The sequence below is a fragment of the Cyanistes caeruleus genome, chromosome 5 (assembly GCF_971803275.1).
Source record: "Cyanistes caeruleus chromosome 5, bCyaCae1.hap1.1, whole genome shotgun sequence".
Taxonomy (NCBI): domain Eukaryota; kingdom Metazoa; phylum Chordata; class Aves; order Passeriformes; family Paridae; genus Cyanistes; species Cyanistes caeruleus.
Window position 1 is genome coordinate 32177134 of NC_141705.1, and position 19863 is coordinate 32196996.

General features: G+C 41.7%; 1 protein-coding gene across 1 annotated transcript in view; it reads left to right on the top strand.

Annotated features, from left to right (window-relative positions):
• The window catches only part of ENPP6 (ectonucleotide pyrophosphatase/phosphodiesterase 6), a 31840-nt gene that overhangs the window by 3040 nt on the left and 8937 nt on the right, over positions 1–19863 (top strand). Inside the window, exons 2-5 of the mRNA XM_023925027.2 lie at positions 7311–7490; positions 13366–13477; positions 17603–17744; positions 18605–18784. Of these exons, the coding sequence (XP_023780795.1) occupies positions 7311–7490; positions 13366–13477; positions 17603–17744; positions 18605–18784 (614 nt within the window). The remainder of the gene's footprint in view (positions 1–7310; positions 7491–13365; positions 13478–17602; positions 17745–18604; positions 18785–19863) is intronic.

Here is a 19863-nt window from a genome sequence, read left to right on the forward strand (position 1 = left end):
GAAGTTCTCCCTCATTTCTCTGGCTTTGGAGGAGGACAGTGGACTCTGCCCCTCAGATACCATCACTGTTGGGACAGGTCAGTCCCTTCAGACATGGGCTCACCTCCTCCTCCTGCCCAGACCCACAGGCAGAGGTTATGGAGATCAGCAGCATTGGCCCCAGTGCTTCTCAGTGCAGATGCCAAATAAATACAACTGTAACTGTTGACCAAAAGCCACATATCTAAAAGCAATTAACATATGCCAATGAGAAGCACACCCCTTTCTGCTGAGGTGAGGTGCTGGGTGAAGCACTGACACAGCAGGACAAATAAGGTCCAGCCTGGTGAAATCTTGGAAGGGAAGCATGGGAGAGAGGTGACTTGCTTGTGGATGTCCAATGCTGCAGGGATATGGCAGAGCTCTTCATGGGTCCCACTCCCACTGCTGTTAACCTGTGAGAAGATATTTGCTGGAGCTTCCCCAGATCACACAGAAAGCCTCAGCCCAAAGCCCAGAGCCTGCTTAGAGGTCTTTTCCTTTCCTGCACACCTACCACCATCATGAGAAAGAAAACCAGAGCATAGAAAAATGTAAAATCACCAAGTAATTCAGTTTGGGATGAAGCTCCAGTCTTTCTGCAAGCCAGAGCATGGCATCAGGACCTGCTATTTGCTTGAAGAAGCATCAAACAAAAGCCAAATCACGGCTGGTACAAAGGGATCTTGCTGACAAGCAACCGGAGAAGCTGTTTTGTTACAAAAACCTGGTGCTGGGCAAGGTAGCTCAAGGATGTGCTGGCTTAAAATCCAACTCTTCGAAAAGCAGTCTTCTCTAGCAACTTCCTTTATGCTATGTTTCTTATTATTGGCTTCTACTGCGGCAGAAAGACTTGGTTTTAGGTGGTTGGGCTGCTTTCTGAGTTGCTAAACTGAATCCCACCTGGTGTCTGGGCTCTCCATGGTGCAGTTACAATATTGCAACTATTGCCCTGAGAAACATGACCTGAAGTATTAGGTAAAAGGAGATGCAGCTGTGATGCAGCTTTTGCAGGACTCTTTGTGGGCTTGTCAAAGGAGGGAAGAAAGTGTCCAAATACATCTATTCAAAAAGGCTCCCTTAATCATACCATATTTGCTTTGGAAAGGAAGGAATTAAGACCACAAGCCAGCTCAAGCTGTTATCCGGCGGGGAGTTTTAAATTTTTCCCTTTCCCTGCTGTGGCCTGGCTCTGCAGGGAGCTCTCATGCCAAGATCAGTGGAAAGTCTGAGGTCTCCCCTGTAGCCACTACAAGCAGGAGTTACTGCTTCAGAGCACTTCATGCCATATCTGTCAAGAAAAGCTGCTCGTGGTCTGGTTGGGTCTTCCTTACCTGACAACCTACAGGTGTTGGAGGGGTGATAAAGCACTCCCTGCAGCCCAGCTCTCCTGGATTCTCCCCCAGCTGAGAGCACTCAGGGGTACCTCACATTGCCAGCCAGCATAAACATGAACAGACAGTATCACATCTGATACAAAAATCCAGAAAGGATTTATTTTCCAAGATTGTAACTAGAAATTATGTTTTTCTGGCAGTTTTCCATGTGGATGTGCCAGCTGCCTGGTCAGCTGTGCAGCCCCACATCCAAGAGTCATATTTCACTTCTCCATGGGAAGCAAAGGGAGCTCCTGATCACAGAGATGGGTGGGGAACTGCTTGGAGAGGAGCCAGTGAGGAGCCTCCATGTACCTCTTTGGACAGGACCTGATTTTAAATAAGTAGCAGAGGGGCTGTGAGGTCCCCTGAAGCTTGAGGGGTGGAGGAGAAGGTAGACTAGAGGACATTTCAATCTCCTGCACGTGGAGTGAGGAGAAGTTGTGGCCTTTGCCGAGATGTCCCATGCTTGCTGTAACACAGTGATGACGTGTTTGGGGCTTGTCTAAAATACAGGGGTGGTGTGTGTTTTCTCAGCCACTGCAGCCCATCCCTATGTATGCCATCACCTCCTCCTCTGAATAGCAGGAGGGAATGGGGCAATATGGCAGAGTTCCCACAGATAGGTGGGAGGTCCACTCTGCCAGACTGAATTTCACTCGCCTTCCATATTTACATCTTCCCTTCACTCCTCACTCTTGATGTTGGCATACTTAACTGCTGAGGGCTTGGGTGGATGATGCCAAAGTCTAACAAACTGTCTACATCTGTTTGCCCCTGAGCACAGCAAATCAATACACACTGCACCCCATTTATTCCATGTTTTCTGGGAGAAAATACCCTTTGGGCTCCAAACCCTGGAATCCTCTGGAGTCTGGCTGATGTGCACACATAGTAGTATATTTACTGTTTACTGTGAGAGGTTTCCTGATTAAAAGCACAACAGCTCCAGGCTCCTCCCACTCAGTACCTGAAGGAAGTCCAGTCTGGTGATGGTTCTAGTGGATGCCTCTTTTCTGCTGCACAGTTAATGGCATCCTGACTCCAGCCTGGTCCAGAAAAGGATGTTTACAACTTCTGTTCAGCAGTTAAGTGAGTTCTTAACCATGTAAGCGATACCTGCATGTTTTCTGAGGCATAAAAAATGGAAGGATAGGAGTACAAGAGAGAAGTTTATTACATATACATGAACTATCTCTACTTCACTGTCCAAGCTTTGAAAAGATCCAGAAGGACACAAAGTACATGATGAGTGACAAGGGAAAATGGCTTTTTTTTCTTTTTTGTCCTCTCAAACAGCTATAGATGTCAGCAGCAGAAATTTAAAATGTTCTGTCTGTGAAATACAGCTCTGAAATCAAGTATCTTCCTTTTCTTGGATTCATTAGCTTTTCATTTCTGAAACTCTGTGTTAGAAAACAAAAGAGTATGAATAAATCTGTGGTAATACTTTTAACTGGCAGGGAAAGGGTACTATCCCAGCAAGAACAGGCTGGAAAAGATAGTGGGAACCAGGAGGATTTTCATTTTCACATTCTTCCTCTCACTTGGTTTATTTACCACCTGCAGAAAGGCTGTAATGCCAAGCATCAAGATTTTCTCTTTCACACACCAAAATATTGCAAAAGTCTGTTTGCTTCCTACCAGTTAAAAAAATGGAAACACTTCTAAAGTGTAGAACAGAAGTTTTTTCTAACACAAGTTCACAACACTACAAATTGAAATACAGAGTTTTTTCCTTCTTACTAGCTACAATCTCACAGCTCACAACTAGTGTACCTGCTACCAGCTGTTAGTGAAGTAGGTATCCACATCTCAAGGTATTTCTTAGCCCAGAGCTGAAGTCACTGCCAGAGGCTCATACTCTGTCTAATAGTGCAGGCAGCAGCTTTGTCCATTGTTCTGTCCAGTGCTTGGAGCTTCTGTGCCCTTGAGCCACACCCAGATCTGGGGGTTCAGGGGTCCCAGATTGATCCCTGAGCTCACCACAATTCAGGAGAACAATCAACAGCTCAAAGTCCTGGCTCTACAGGGACGCAAGACCTGACTTCCCACAAGAATGCATCTGCAAAATCTCAGCTGGATGATTTATTAGCTGTTTTTGTGCACCCCAGCCCTGGCCCATGATGAAAGAACTCAAGAGTTTCAATCTCTTACTAAATGAATCCTCTTTAGGGGAAAAAATAATGCTGTGTATAGCAGAGATTTTTTTTTTTCTGTGCTTTTTGATGCAATCCTCCTTGAATTGCAAAGTCTTGCCCGATGCAAGCTAAGGTGTTCATGCTTTGGCTCTGTCTGATATTAGAGGTCATAGAAATTTGAAAAGATATTGTGAGCAAACTCCTTTGGAACATGAATTGTCCATGCACATCATGCAAGTACTACTTTTTCTTGGGGGTCTGCAGATGGCAGGGCCACTTTGCCCACACCAGTGTTCCCCCCAGACTTCTCATGAGCTATGGCTTTCTCTGAGCTACTTAGGGTTTAGCATGTGGTCTGTAGTCTTTGTCATCAAAGCAGAGCAAATGAGAGCCATCAGGGGAACAGTAGAGCAGGGCATATATCAAAGCTCAGTTTCTGGGGAGAGCAACCACTATATCTGCTCCAGAACAGGAATATGGTGCTGGTCCTATTTTCTTCACCCTTATGGGAGGCGGCGTGAGCAGAGGGGAGCATTTCCCAAGGCAAGTCATCCAGCTGTTTGCATGGAAGAAATTAACTCTTCCCCAGATTGTGTAGCCCTGTGGCAGCCTGTTTTTTCATCTTCCTCCCTGACTCTTATTACTTTCCAGAGACTGGGGGCATCGTGGTGGGACGTGAGAAGAAAGGTCTCACCATAGTGGCAAGGCATTTATCTAATATTGCATAGCACATTTAGCTAAATGCATGTACTGATGTTCACCATCAGATTACGGTACCTTTGTTGCACTGGCTAAGACACACACTGTGGGTTCTCTGATAAATCTGATTTGCTCAGTGCAGAGATGGCAAATGCCCCAGGAGCACACACTCTGGCTTCTGGATCTCACTCAGCGTTGCTGTGCTGCTGCTGTGGGTGGCCAAGTGACTGTGTGTTTTGCTGGTTTTTAAAATTTCATCTTTGTTTTGCAGAGATTCATTTGAATGCTGATGAAAGTGCCTGGAAACATGGGAATGTGCTTTAGACAAATGCTGTATGTAGTGTCCAAGTAAGCTGTAGCATGCAGACTTGCAAATGCTTTTGCTGGCTCTCTTCCATAAGGATACAGCGGTTATCATATTCTTGGGAACTATACCCTCTTTGTTTTCCTCTGTTGCTTGAGGAGGGAGTAATTTTTACTACAATTACAGTGAGTTTAAATAGTGACATCTGTATGCTGAAATTGCTTTCTGCCCTGTTTCTATTTTTGAGACTCCTAAGATAATGTTTGATTACAGAGGAAAGCTGCAGTAATGGAAGAATAATAAATTTGGAATGTTATGGTGACTCTCTAACACCATGCTGCTATTTTGAAAATGATTCAAAAGAAGCACACCAAAGGTAATTTTCTTAGGCTGGAGAAAACAAGTAAAAACAGGATATAAAAAAAAGGGTCGGAAAGGTGACCCAAAAGAAACTTGAGAAATGGCCTTAATTCTGTGAACAAGCACCCTGGGGGAGAGGGGGTGGGGGCAGAAATGCCTGTTATTCTAGGGCTTTTCAATCTGGTAAGCAAGGCTCAGAATAGCCATGGTTGAAGATTAACAAAGGTCAAAAATAAAATTAGAGATCAGGCATACTTTTGAACAGTGTTTACTGATAACAAATATTGGGAGGAGCAACCCAAGGAAGAGATTAATTGGTTGATTATTGATGTCTTCCAAGAAGTTTCTAGGGTGTTTCTGAGACACAGGCCTCAGGGAAGTAGACATGAATGCATTAAATTGTCATGTCTTCTGATCTGTTGCTCACCTGATCTTTCCTGACCCTGTGAACCAGGGATGTCTGAAATGAAAACTGATGCCTTATAGTCTTCTAGGCCTCTCTTCCAATAGTGAAAAAAAGGATTTGGAGTCCATAGAAAATTGAGCTAATCTTATGTGGAGAACAGAACACTATCTTCTGTATCAGTTCAAACAGTTAATTAAACTTCCCAACAAGACTACAGAGAACAATCTCCAACCTCTTCCTTAAAAATGTGGACAGACAGCAAACCTTTAAGTCCTATAGGATCAGTAGCAGCTAGAGCTCATTGATTCTTTGTGAAGACTACATTATTCATCATACAGATCCCTAATACGTAGGTTTCACACTGACAGAGCTTCAGCACTGACCTGTAAGTTTCCCGAGCTGGCACAAACTGCCCGCTGCAGTTTATCAGGTTGATAGATGCTTAGGAACACATGGACTTTAAGAAGCTGAGGTTGTCCTGTAAATTGTAGGGCTGCATTTTTGATGCACTATAGGGTCTTCCTTCTGTCTCTTTTGAGACTTACAGAAAAGAGAGCACTTAGCAGCCTGAAGAGAGCAGATTACTGACCATCCAATCCACCAGTTCTCCTATATTAAACCTGTTTGGCTTAATATGGTAAGTAGTGACTGCCACAAACTGGGACCTCTTTTTTCCCTCTGGGAAGGAGGAAATATTCTGCATAACTGAAATACTTTTTAGTAGGGAAGGAGAGTTCAAAATCCATTTCAAGATCACATGCACCCAAAGTATACAGAGTCCTCTGCTTGAAATGACGTCTTTTCAGAACACGAATACTAAGGTTATTTCAGTTCTGATCACCATGCTCAGGCTCAAAATAATCAAAGCCTGTTATCTGGATCCCTGCAATAACATGACTCACCAGCTAATGAGGACAGTGTATATCACATGCTTTAGTCATTGCTTTTTAAGATATGTAAATAAGGTACTTCCAGTACAACTTATTCTTCAACATTTCTTTTTCCATTTCTGTTAATTCATCTTCAGAATAATTATTAAAATATAGCATCTTCTCTTCTGACAATTACAAGAAGTAGAAGATATCTCTCAATTATTATATACTAGTTTCTTGTAATATGAAGTTGCCCAAGAGTCTCTCAGACACAGTAAGAGGCCTGAACATATCTGATGAAATTATTGCTGTGCCCACAACCAAGAAGAAAGCATGATCATTACAACAAAAAAAGAGAAAAGCTAACAATAATGGAAGATAAAAATAACCTAAATGTGTTTGCCTAGTTTTCACCTGCTTGCAGAAAAAACAATGTGCCCTATGGATAAAGGAAGAAGAAATGTAAGTTTCTCAATATTTTTCTAGATTGTGGTTGTATCACCTTCTGTTCACAGCTTGCTTTCCACAGCCCTCTGGCTGTGAGTACTGATGGGTACCTTAAAATGGCCTCAGACTTGGCAGGCATTGGGTGTGTAGAAGGAGCCAGGTATCAGCCAAACATGTGGTGCTTGCAGGCTGCTGCTGACTTAGTTTGTGTGTGAGGCTGGGTTGAAATATTGAGCAGGACACGGGGTGCAAGGCATGTTTCTTCTGACCTCAGCTGTCTAAAATTTGGCTGCCTGAAGCTGAGAAAAGGCTGCAGTCTTTCTCTACCAATAATTGAGAGTGTATGCACCTCCATGTACCTGAGATGCCTGTCTTAGGGCGGCATGAACTGCTTTCTAGACATGACTCTTCTTATCCATTGATTGTGAAGGGAACACAGGAGCCTGACAAGCTCCAGCAACTAACTTTTGGGTGTCTGAACTGGGGGATTTAGTAAGCAAACTGAAGCACCCCAGTGAAAGGTAAGAGTCAGGGAGATCCTGTTCAAGGTAAGAGATCCCAGAATTCAAGACAGGGCTTTTCAGCTGATTTGCTGGATGATCCAGTAGTAGCAATGGTGGTGCTGCCAGCATCCCTCTACTGAAGAATACCAATCTGATTGTGCTGCTTTCTTCTCTACTCTCAAAGGTCGCCACTGCGAGGTCCATCAGATGACTGGAAACTACATGTGGGACCAAAAGGCAAATGTATCTTTTGATATTGGTGTGAATAAAGAAAGTCTGTTGCCTCTCTGGTGGAATGGATCAGAGCCTCTGTGGGTCACAATGATGAAAGCTAAAAAGAACGTTTCCATGTACTACTGGCCAGGTTAGTATGTGAAAAATTGCTACAATGCAGCTTGACATCTGAGCGCTACATATGCTGTAGGAATGGCTCTCTAATACAAATACAGATAGAAATACAAATAGAAATTTTATGTGCTTTACTAATCAGAATAGAAATTAATTAGATTTTATTCAGTCATGATAATTTGCATATGCTTAGAAATGAGAACACTGAAGTGTCACTAGAGGCAGCTTTCCACTAAATGCTAGCTTCAGGAGGGTGCTGCCTTGAAGAGCATGCCCTCCTCCATCAACAGCTTGTTCCTCTTGCCCACCTGTAACTTCTGCTATGCTGAGTGGTTGCTCCATGAATGGTTCATGGTCCAAACAAAGTTAAACAGTAACCACCCTCCCCCAGTGCTTCTTTGGTTTTAATCTGGAAATTAGTAGCTGAGAGCTGAAGATGATCTGCTCTGTGGGGACAAGAAAATACAGCTGAAAGCAAAGCATCCTTGTCCTCTGGTCATCTTTCATTGTCAATTCATCTGTGGTCCCAGTTGCTCTGAGTCTGAGCCATTCATTTGGAAAGACTTGGCCTTTCTGTTCCTCGTTTGTTAGATATTGGACCACGAGAATGACTAGGGATGTGTAATAACAAGTCCTTTTTAACGAACAGAAATATTGTATCCCCTTAGGGATATGTCTTTAGGGACTCATATGGAAATAGATGTTCCAGCTGAGCAACCAGACCAAATCCCTTTCAAAGCATCCAGTTTCTCAATGTTTTTACCTTCTAATTGATACCTACACTAAGCAGTCTACAGATATCCTCAATGTGCAAGTGTGGGCTGGAGGACCAGAGTTAGAAGAGCTGTACTGAATACAGACAGTGCCAGCAGGGCAGTGGCAGCTGACTCACACCATGGGCTCCTGGCCAGCTCGTCTCTGCATCCCAGTGAACATGTGCCTGGCCACAGTCGTTCCATGCAATGTGGCCAATGGTGTCCTGGCAAAAAGCCCACGATTCTAAGGAATGGAAGAAAGAGCAAACCAAGATGAAAAACATTGAAAAGCCATCCAGAGTGTTTCTACAGTATTGAAGAGCAAAAAGGTCTGAGGGTAACAATATTGCCTTTATGGACTCAGAGGCGGTCAAAGAGTTTACATCAGCCCTGGAAACATGCTGCTTCCTACTGAAAGTGCCTCAAGTGATCTAACAGCAATGCAAATAGTAGGATATAGAAATTATACAAGAATGTAGAAATTCTTCTAAAAATTTGCAAAAATATCTCTTTTTGTAGACTATTCATTTTTAACTACTATTGTAATTGCTCTCAATAGGTATAATTATGTACTCAGTACATGTAACAGCCTATGGAGAGCCGCTGAAATCCAAAAAAGCCAATATCACTTTCCAATAAGTGCCTTTGGACTTGACCTAGCTCCTTCATGTTGCCCTTTGAGCAGTGTTTCCCAGGGGGAAAACACGAGGTGTGTGTATATATATATATATATATATATATACATATACCCTTCACTCTGCCTGCTATTTCTAGCTGAAAATTGCAAGAAACAAGAGACCCTTTTTTCCCAGTGCTTATGCTCCCAAGTGCATGCATTGAACTCTCTTATGACATGGAGGGGGAATTTTTGCATGATCTGGCATTTTAGTTGTGGACTGTGACATGTACCTCTGTCTGTCCTTAATTATTTATCTGTGATGGCTGACCTTTGGCAAAGCAATCAGTGCTTCAGTTCAGCAAAAGCTGAAGCCATGTTTATTTTAAGGATACTCCAAATGCAACAGAATTTGTTAGTTTCCCTATATGATTTTTTAATAACCATTTTCCTGTTCCATAGTAAGGACAAAATCCATTAAAAAATTCTCAATCTACCATTTTAAAGCTTGAATTCTTAACAAGCCATTTGAATGAGAAGCAATACCAAACAAAATGAAAATAAAAGCCCAAGATTTAATAATCATGGCGAGTAGAGGTCCCACAGACATTTGCACTGCATATGATCTGCTATTAGCTATTCGCTTTCCAGCCTTAAGATACACTACTGCTTAGTAATGAATCTTGCAATTATGATAAAGATCCAAACAGGAAAAGTTTGGGAAACTCTTAATAAGAGCTGCAATATATAGCCAAATTCATCACACTGTTCTGGAAGATGCTATTTTGTCTTTAGCCAGCAGTAAAGACAAACAAAATCAATGAACCATAGCAGGAATGCACTGGAAATGTCAGAGTGCAGATTCCCAGGATTAACTTTCACCAGTGCCATTTCCTCCTCAGAGCTAGTTCCAAGCTTTGCAAAGTCTGAACCTGCAAAATCTGCTACATTTTCTTCCCTACATTCCTCTCTTGTGCGTAGTCACTGCCTAAACAAATACAATCCAGACCCCAGCACACTGGAATAGAGAACAGGAGAGCCCCCAGATGTGAACGACAATCCCACAGTTTTATCTGTGAGTCTAACATAAACCCAGCAAAGACAACTCATAGGCAGAACACATCTGGGATCTCTTGACTCTACAAGCAGAGGAGCCAAACTATCACCATGCTGGGGGTCCCAAACACCCCTTCTGCCAAAATATAAGGCCTTGGATTGTAGGGGTGTTTTGCTCCCTTCTTCATGCTGTGCATGGGGTGAAAGGCGCAGCCCCGCTCCCAGGTTGCCTGTCCGAAGCACTGCTGCTCCAGCAGGTGGAGAATGCCCGGAGTAGTGCAAGAGCATCCAGGCAGTACCACTGAGGTCAAAGCTTTGGAGTGGTCCTCACCCTCAGCCCAGTAAGTGGTGTCATCCCTGGTGCTCAAGTTCCTTCATTTTCCAGCAGCCTATGCAACTACTTCAGCTGAAGTGCAGTGACAACTTTTCTAAACACAGAAATGAGAGGGGGGAAGAAAAAAGACTCTAAACTCAACTTTTGCCATTTAAACACAATATTTACCAGACCATACAGCTAGTCTGGAAAGTGTTCAAAATCTTCTGTTATGACATGAAGTGTCCAACTGTTAAATAAATGTTTAGAAATGTAATTTAAAGCTGGCAGAGATTCAGGTCTCCATGTCAGATAGATAAAGAGGGGCCCATATATCACTCTGAAAGAAGTCCTTACTCCTCCTCCAGTAGTTCAGGTTTTTAAATAAAGGTTTAGCAACATACAAAAGCATGCAAAGGTATCTAGCATTACATCTTAGTAAATACAGCTTAACTATTTGTAGTTTAACCAAGAAAAATTTAGCATTCCCTTTGGCTGGCTCCAAATCTGTTTAAATTTCCTTTCCCATAATATCTAAAAGAGAAAATTTACCATCTGTCCTGGTCTTTACCAAAATGAAATTTAAATATTAAAGAGTCTTTATTGCCAGTATTTTGGACTTGTAACAAGGCTCAACATTAAAAACCCTAATTTAAGTTGTATTCATCATAGAGACTAAAAAAAAAAAAACAAAAAAGGAAAAGTAAGCTCTTGGTATCAAAGCATCTTGAATTTCCAGTGGTACTGTCAATGAACCGCACACTCAAAGACCACTATTTCATGGCCAAAATGATTTCTAATTATTGCTACCCTGTAGTCTTTTACATCATGCCCGTTACTTACTTGACAATTTAGAAATAGCAAAGATATCTCAGCAACTAAAATATCCCAGATCCCCAAGAGGTTAATGTTTCCAGTTAAAATTATCTTGTGAGTAATTCTGAGGAGTATTATTTCAGAAAATTACAATCTGATGTCAGTATCTGAAGGAAAAAGAGGCAAAATGATCATGTTAGTCACTGCCAATGAGCAATCATCCACCTGAAGTAAAACACAAGGCATTTCTAATGACTTTCCAAATGCATTCTTAACTTCTTCCCTGGTTTTGGAGACAATCTTGAGCCAGACTCAAGTATGAAAGAGAAATTGGCTCCAAAGTTCCAATTCAGTCCTGAAATACTAGCAAAGCCCACAGAGGACTACTGCATCACCTCTAGCATGTGAGGTTGCTGAATGACCTAAGACATCCTACAAAAGACTCTGAGAGAGGAGCTCTGTGCCCTCAGGGAAGAGGACTTCCTGGATATGACTTCAGGCCATTCATGGAATACATTTTTCTGATGATTTGGTTAAGTATCAGCTTGGACCCATCTCTGCTGCACAGTGTAATTTCTTGGGGATGTTGAGTGCAGATGTACAGAAGTTTTATTGCGGGATGATCTAGACAGTCCTTGTCAAGTATTCTGCTGGCTGTTTATCCAGGCTGCAGACAACTGTCATGGTGGATCATGGTGGAGAGATGAACACTAGAGTATCTCCACGTAGAAAGTGGAAGATTAAGTCATGTGTTTGGGGCAATAGGGGAAGAATGAAAAATGAGCACCATCCCATAGTTTTAATAGAGATAAAAATTAGATACAGGTTCAAGAGTAGGTAAATTCCTTTCTTACAGGAAAGTAAATCAGTTGACTACATTTGATGTTTATTGTTGAAAATAATTAATTAATCATAATGGATGGGATCCCTTGAAACATACAAAGCATGTGGAGACCTGGGAGCCACTACCACAGGCAAAGAGACTGAATCTGTCAAGTGCTACGGCCCTTTAACTTTTGGAAAGAGTAATTTCCATCTGACTTACCTGGCTTTCTGCAAATTGGTGAAGATTTAAAAAATTTCCTAAGCCTAAACATTTAAATTTTTCCATTTTTTCATTGTACTCCTGAACTACCACATCAGAAGACTCCTAGCCAGCTTGGCCTGCAAGCAGTGTGCTTCTCCCTGTGTCCCAGTGTCACATCAGTCATGTGAGCTCATGGGAGCTGAGATGCAAGACTGGCATTCTGTAGATTGAGTGTCCCAAATCTGTAAATCACCTCTGATAGTATCTCTGCTCGCTCTAGGCCCCTCCCTGTACTTACACCTCCTTCTCATGCCCCAAGCAACAAGTCAACTTATGACAGCTCTTAATGCCCATCACTTTCCTCCCAAAGGAGAAGCAGAGGGACCCAGATATAGATAGATTCAGGCTTTGGCTTCGAGCAGCCTTTTTGACCAGACTATGCTGCTATATACAGAGGCCATTTTGCAAAAGGTGGGGTTTTTTTGTTTTGATTCCTCCTTGTGCCCCAGGAATACATCAGAAAATGCCTAACTGTGATGGGAGGACTCTGGGGTTCTGGAGTGATAATTCAAATTAATCCAGTGTTTCTGGAAGCATACCTCTTTTAAATATTAATATTATTCAGCAGCATAGTAACTGGAGAGCAAAAGGGCAAAGAAACCTCACAAAAACATGTTTTTCTATGTTCAGGGCCATGTTCTCCTGTAGGATTTGTCGCCATAAATTTTTAGGCCGCAAAACAGACTTTATTTTGCAAGGAAGGCTGCAAGTTACCAAGAGAGTTAATTGGTTTACACTGTTTTAATAAGACCTCCTGGGAAACAGATATAATAGTGGAGAGCCAGTATCACATAGTAAAATAGAGGTTTATAGAGGATATTGCAACATAAGATACAGTGCGTCTAACTGGAAAGTATTTGCTGAACTTTCAGAGAACAATATCTAAATCTATTATGTTGGAAGCCTGGAAATGAGGCTATATGGCCCCAGAAGTTAAAATATAAACAAGCTAGTGATTTAGGTGGAAATGGTCTGCCACTAGGGAATCACACATTTTATTGTGGGAAGGTCACACAGAGACCTTCCTTTTAGAGAGGGAAATAAAAGGATCCAATGCACAGTTTGTTACAAGCACTTGTCAAACCAACCTCTCTCCCCTTTTCCTTTGCCAGCCACGTGGTTTCCTGCAGGGAAGGCATAAGGTAAGCAATGTCACAGGGAATGTACAGACTTGAACTTGGACACCAAGGTGTGTGGGGTCTGTGATCAAGGCGAAATAGCAGAGCTTACCACATTTTTTTTTCGTAGGTTGCGAGGTTGAAATCCTTGGAGTCAGACCGAGTTACTGTCGTGAGTACTTCAGCGTCCCAACAGACAAAAACTTTGCAGATGCCATCAGCGATGCCCTTGAATCTCTGTGGTACGTCACTAGATTTTTGCAGTGTGGGTTTTCCTCTCTCTGGGACAAGTTTATGGATTTACTGTCAGGGAGATTTTCAGGATTGGCTTCCAGGTAGGAAGATGGGGGCCGAAACTTCTTTATAGTATTATCATAGAAACACCATAACAGAAATAGGTCCTTATATTAAGAATAGAGGGAAAGATGTTCTCCTGTTTCTGTGTAGGCTGCAACAAGGAGACATCCTGACTTATTATTTTTTTAAATTAACAACTTCAGGATGAGCCTGTGCCTGTCTGTTCACTGAGCTGCAAGGAAAGGCTTTGAAATGCTTGTATTTAGAGAGGAAATTTGGAAATCCTGAAATTCAGCTCCAGTCCATTGTTTATGAGACTGATGCTTTGGCTTTTTCTTCATTTTAGAACATCTCAAGCAAAATATTTTCAGAGTGGCCATTCCTTTTGTGCAAATGTGAGTATAGAATAGAGTAGAATAGAAGAGTTCAATTGGAAGGGATCTACAACAACCATATAGTCCAACTGATAGGCATATATCTCTCAGGCAACTCCTAGGAAAAATGTATGCTCCAGACCCAGCTTTCAAGTTCCACCGTCTCTCATCCAAACAGTTACAAGAGACAATTCCACATAGGCTGTAAAATCAGGGAAGATAGCAGCACCACCTACAGAACCAATGCCTTACCTTGGCTATAACTAAGCTCCTCCTTTTAAAACCTTGTTGATTCTATAATAAATTCACTCCTAGGAAACCCTTCTACTTCAATACTTGCAACTGCCATACCAATTTGAATCTGAAATGTTTTGTATTCAGATGCTGAAATAAAGGCTCCAAAATTATGAGAGTGCTGGTGGAAATGTTGCTCCCAGTTGGACACTGGGTCCTGCTGCACAGGTGCTCACAAAGAAGTGTTGTTTGCAGCATGGGCTTTGGGCTTAGACAGAAGGTGTAAGAGACCATGTGAGAGGTTTTATCCTGAAATTATTTAGCTTAGATTTAAAGAAAGTTACCTGCATGTGACATAAGGAAGCCATATGTGCCATAGAAGGTTTTCTGGAGATTTTGCAATGTTTTTAATTCAGTTAATAAAAAAGGGAATGGAAGATAATAATACAGACACCAGCACTTACTGTAGGAAGCTTTTTGGCCTGGATCATTTTGGGATGGGTCAAGATATACTTGAAGCCTCCTGCCTGGTTTCTGTGAAGCACAGTGTATAAAACCACTCAGTGCTGTTTCTCAGCTTTGTAATTGTGAATACGGTTAAAAGTGTGACAGAAACTGTTAAAAGTACCAGCCTTTCAAGCTGTTATTTTGGGTAGCTAATTCAGTCCAAGCCGCAAGACTGCCTGTTGCTGTCTGCAGTGGAAAAGGCAAGGGACACAACAGTGTTGGTGGAACAACTTGCAAGAGGTGAAAGCTGATGATTTCAAGAAAAGTAAAAATCCCTGCCACCAGGATGTCTGCCATAAATAACAGCTACAGTCTTCTGAAGTGCCCAAATCCTACAGATCATCCCAGCACGGCAGGAGGTCCTGTCTCTGGTGTCTGTTTACACACCATCCCTGGTGAATTTCTTCCCGAGTTCTTTTTCTTTAAACTAAGTGCCCTGTCTCCAACAAGGCAGGAAAGAGGAAAAGTGAATGATCTTAGATAAAATTAATAATCAGGTTTGGGTGTAAATACTGCAGGGACTTAAAGTAAGAAGGGAAGGTAGGGAATGAACAGATCAAAAATCCGTTAGGTTTTCCTTACTCTTTCTCGCATCCACCCTCTTTGTTTATTTCTTTAAGATTTAGAAGTTCCATGCTGTTGAGCCTGCCCATAAGAAGTAAAGCCTCTGAAATGCTTTAATAGTAGGCATATTCGTTTAGCAGGATTTAGCATCTCTGAGTAGAAGAGTCTTGGGCTTGTCATCTATATCTTTTGCAAGTGCTTTTGACTTTTGAAGCTGTTTAAAGGCTGGCAAATGCAGTGTGTTTCCTTTCCACACCTCAGACAATTGGAAAAGCCCATTAGGCTGAGACTGCCCTTACCTATATGTGAGAAAACAGCCTGTGGCAAGGGCAATCTGTTGCCTGGAGCAATGCCTTGCTCAGTAGCCCTAATAGTAGCTATTAGTAGTTAAAGAACTGCACTTAGGCTCCCACCAAGCAAACCTTGCAGGGACTCCAGGGTAGATAAGTACCAAACTCATCAGGGAGCCACTGAGCTTCTCTTACAACTGAAGGAAATCATCCTTCAGCAATATTCTCCAGTCTCTTCAAACAGGTGCTTCAAGACCACTATTTGAACCAAGAATATTCAAAACAAATTCAAGCACCTCTTTTTGGCATGGGAAACTACACCCTTCCTTGCATCTTTTCAACAACTGTAACTTAAGGGCTGATGTAATCTACCTACCTTCTTGAAGAGGTGTCACGAAGACTGCATTGTGCTTGCAAAGGGTGCTGGTAGAATATAAAATACTTTTTGGTATTGCCATCAGTGCTGTCCAACTTTCTTCAGCAATCTTTTTTAAGTCATTTATTTGTAAAGTTACTGGTGATGGAATAAGACAGGGACTAACAGAAAGACAGAAGGTTTGCTTCCCCCATGCAAACCATGATAAGGGTTTTCTTAGAAAACTTAGAAAACCCTTTTTTCCGTAGAAAACAAGCAAAAATGGAAACAAAGTCAAACTCCAAACGTGCTGTACCAAATCCTGCAAAGTCCTAAGCATGCTGCATTACTGAATTTGTCCCATTGAAGTAATTAAATATTCTTCCTTACAGCACTGAGCCCTCACTGAGAAAACTCACCGTGGCCTAAATGAGATCACTTTTTTTATGCAAAAATCTTTTTCTTAGCTTCTATCTTGATCAAAATGATCATTTACTTACCAGTGAGAAGACATAAATTAGTTTAAGTAGCTCATAATACAGGCACTGCAGCAGAAGAGAACTGTTCCAGTAGGTTCAATGATTGTATATGCAATAGAGAAATTACAGGGTTAAATTTTAGAAAATCATTTATGCCTAATACAGATGGAGAGCAATGCTTCAAATGAAACTGGGGAGAGGGTAGGGCTGCTTCATTTAAATTATTTTAAAATCTTGTAGAGTGAGGAACCACAGTGTTCTGCAGGGCCAGAAGTGGAGAAATTCCCACCACAGCAGGTACCTTCAGGTTCTCACAGGACTGCTCCTTCTTCCAACTGAGAAATGCAAATGACAGACCCTAATACATTCACTCAGTCTCTCACCTCTGTTTTGCCTCTTCTGTCCCACTCATTACACCAGACTACCCAGGTGTCTTTAATCAGAGATGCTGGACTAATAAGTCTTTTTGTAGGGATCTTGATATGGATGAGCACATGTAATACAGACGGCATGCTCTGCCATATATTAAGTACAGCACAAAAAGACTGGGTTTGAACCTCATGAGTATAGGTTTGTGATTTTATCCACACAACATCTCTCAGGGAGATTTACAGTGAACAGTAAAGTGGTCATGAAAATGAAATTAAGCACTGATGTGTGCGCTATCCCCACTAATTAGGCTGAGAGCAATCAGTGCAGAAAAGTGTGATCACCTAAACTTGTGCAATTCTGAGATTCTGCAGTTCTTAGTTTCCCTTGTTCATGTTCCTGAATAAAAACCCGCTTCTAAAATCTCATCCCAGTTCATAGTGCTTGGTATTTTGTAAGGCAGAGCACATCCTGAGTTGACCTCTGTGGTTTGGAAGACCTCACACAGGAGAAAGCCAGAAGTGCCAAACTTTAATTAAAGCACATTTGACTGGTAATTCCCATAATCCTTTTAATAGGGGCATTCAGCACAGAAATCAGAATTTCTTTGTTATTAAAGCCTTCCTAATTCAAAGAGGTTAGTAGAGGACTGCCAGGCCAGCCTGTGCTTGCACATGGCAGTTTCCACCTGCTGCTTCTGATGGGAGTCTCAGGCAAACTCTGGAGACTCTGGGTCTCAGAATAATGAGCCCAGCAGCGCAATAGGTGGTAGGACTGTACAGGCTGGAAGCAGAAAATGGGGTTTTGTGGCCCTATATGGTAGTGAAGACAATGCCAACAGCCAGGAGGTCTTCATGTGTGTCAGCCTTTCACTCCTTGCCCTCTCTCCCACACCCAGCAACAACAGTGCTGAGATGGCCGCAGTGTACTACGAGCGTATTGATGTGGAAGGCCACCACTATGGCCCTTCGTCCCAGCAGCGGAAGAATGCTCTGAAGGAAGTGGACAAAGCCTTGAGCAACATGATCTCACTCATCAAGGTGAGTGGCATCCATAAACTCCAGGGTGCCTAGAGAAAAGGCTTTTAAAACTGGTCTTTGTGGCACTGCTGAGAGTCTATTTAATACCTGTAACTGAATGCAGTGGCTGTAAATTTTTATTTCCTGAGAAACAGGCTACTGAGGTCATGTGGAAGTCAAGGCACCATTACCCTGATTATTATTGTCATTGATGGCATTATAACCCTCCTGGTGGATTTATACCAGTAGCCCCAGGAAGCCACAAACCAATACACGTGTTTCTCTGTTTATGACTTGTGTTGCCAGCTGAACTTTATTGTAGGCAAAGGAATCAAAATTATGTGTTTCCTAAGGTTTGTGGAATCAGACGATTAACTTTTATAGTGGTTTTTATGACAGTATCCAGAGCTCTGTACTTTAAACTTAGTTTTAAACAAGCATTATTGAAATTATTTTGCAGCGAGAAAATCTTTTGGGTAAATGGCAACTCTATGAATATTTCTGACAATGATAAATGCATGTTGGGGTTTTTATGTGTTTCAGTGAAGAGAGGAATATGTATTTTCAATTTCACTAAATATTAAAAGCTCTAATGCTAAGTGCTCATATTTGGAAAAGAGAATGGTATCATAGCAAAATTGCTGTGTGGCCTTGTTTTGGAAAAACTCTGGCGCGAACCTCTCAGACTCTTCCAGAGCAGCAAGTAAAAGTGGAGCACCATTACGTGTGGTGGCAAAACACATTGCAGGGTGTTCATGGATGTGATCCTTCTGGTTAACTTCCACAGAATCAGTGGAGGTCAAAAGGTAAATTTTTCAGCAGGCACAGACAGTGCAAAGCTCTTACATGGCCCTAAAAGTTGTTGTGCACTTTCTTCACAGAGCAAAGGTCTTCAGAATGACATCAATGTCCTCCTCTTCTCTGATCATGGGATGACAGACATCTCTTGGACAGATAAAGTGATTGAGCTGAAAAACCATATCAATATGAGTGATACCATACAAATGAAGGACCGAGGTCCTGTTGTGAGCCTCTGGCCAACTCCAGAGAAGCATGCAGAAGTGAGTACAGCCTAGTTGTACCTCTCAGCTTTGTGTTTTCTTTGTTTTTATGCCAATTGTGTCTTCTGTTTTCTCTAAACATCCAAATACTGCTCTCAGAGATGTGTGCAAAAATCAGCTCTTATCAGGAGTGAGACTTGGATCCTATGACACCCTTGTGGTGCTGGTTTCCAAAACTAAAAAGCATGAACTTTCATTGTTATACGGCAAGGACATGAGCTTTTAAACCCCACCCCCATTAACTTTTGATAAATAGCTAAAAGATTTTAGCTCAAAATGCACTTTTACAATTTTATATGTATTAGTCAATTTATTGACACTCTAACTAGGATTTTCAAATTATCTGAAGCAGGTTCAGGCACTCATATTCCAGTAAACTCCCACTGAGAAACCAACTCCATTAGACCAGAATTGCAAAAAATATTATTTTACAGTACTTTCCTTGGAGGAAATTTTGATGAAGCATATTGGATTGAGTCAACTGTAAAAGCTCAGTCCTAGAACTTCAGGGTTTTAAGGGATAAATTAAAACAACAGAGAAAATATTTGGAAATCACTTGGAAAAGAATGAAAATGTAATTTTTCTGACTAATAGAGTAGTACATTATAGTCTAACCAGAAACCAATGCATGAGAAGTCATTACTGCTGTCCTCAGAATATAGGTAAGTGGATGTACAAAATGGAAAAGCTATTCCCCAGACAAATAGTTTTGGTTTCTACATTATATTTTATACAGTTACAGTATATTACAGCTTGTGCAATTTTTTAAAAGAGAATATTTGCTGATCTTTGCACCCAAATGGTCTCTTCAGGAATTGTGTGTCTGTGATATTGTGAACATTTCAAGTAAGTGCCAGAACTGGTAGCTGGCTTAGAGGCATGCATGAGCAATTCACTCACAAGTGCATCACAGGGGATCACAGCACTGATATGCTTAACTCAGAGCTCCCTGTTTTTGTAGGCCAGACTTTCAAACAAGGGCAAGTTGCAACTTCACACAGTCATGGGGTTTCATCCCACAAAGCTCTTCAGCACATGCTTCTCTCTCATTAAACAGCCTAATATACCTAAGGAGAAT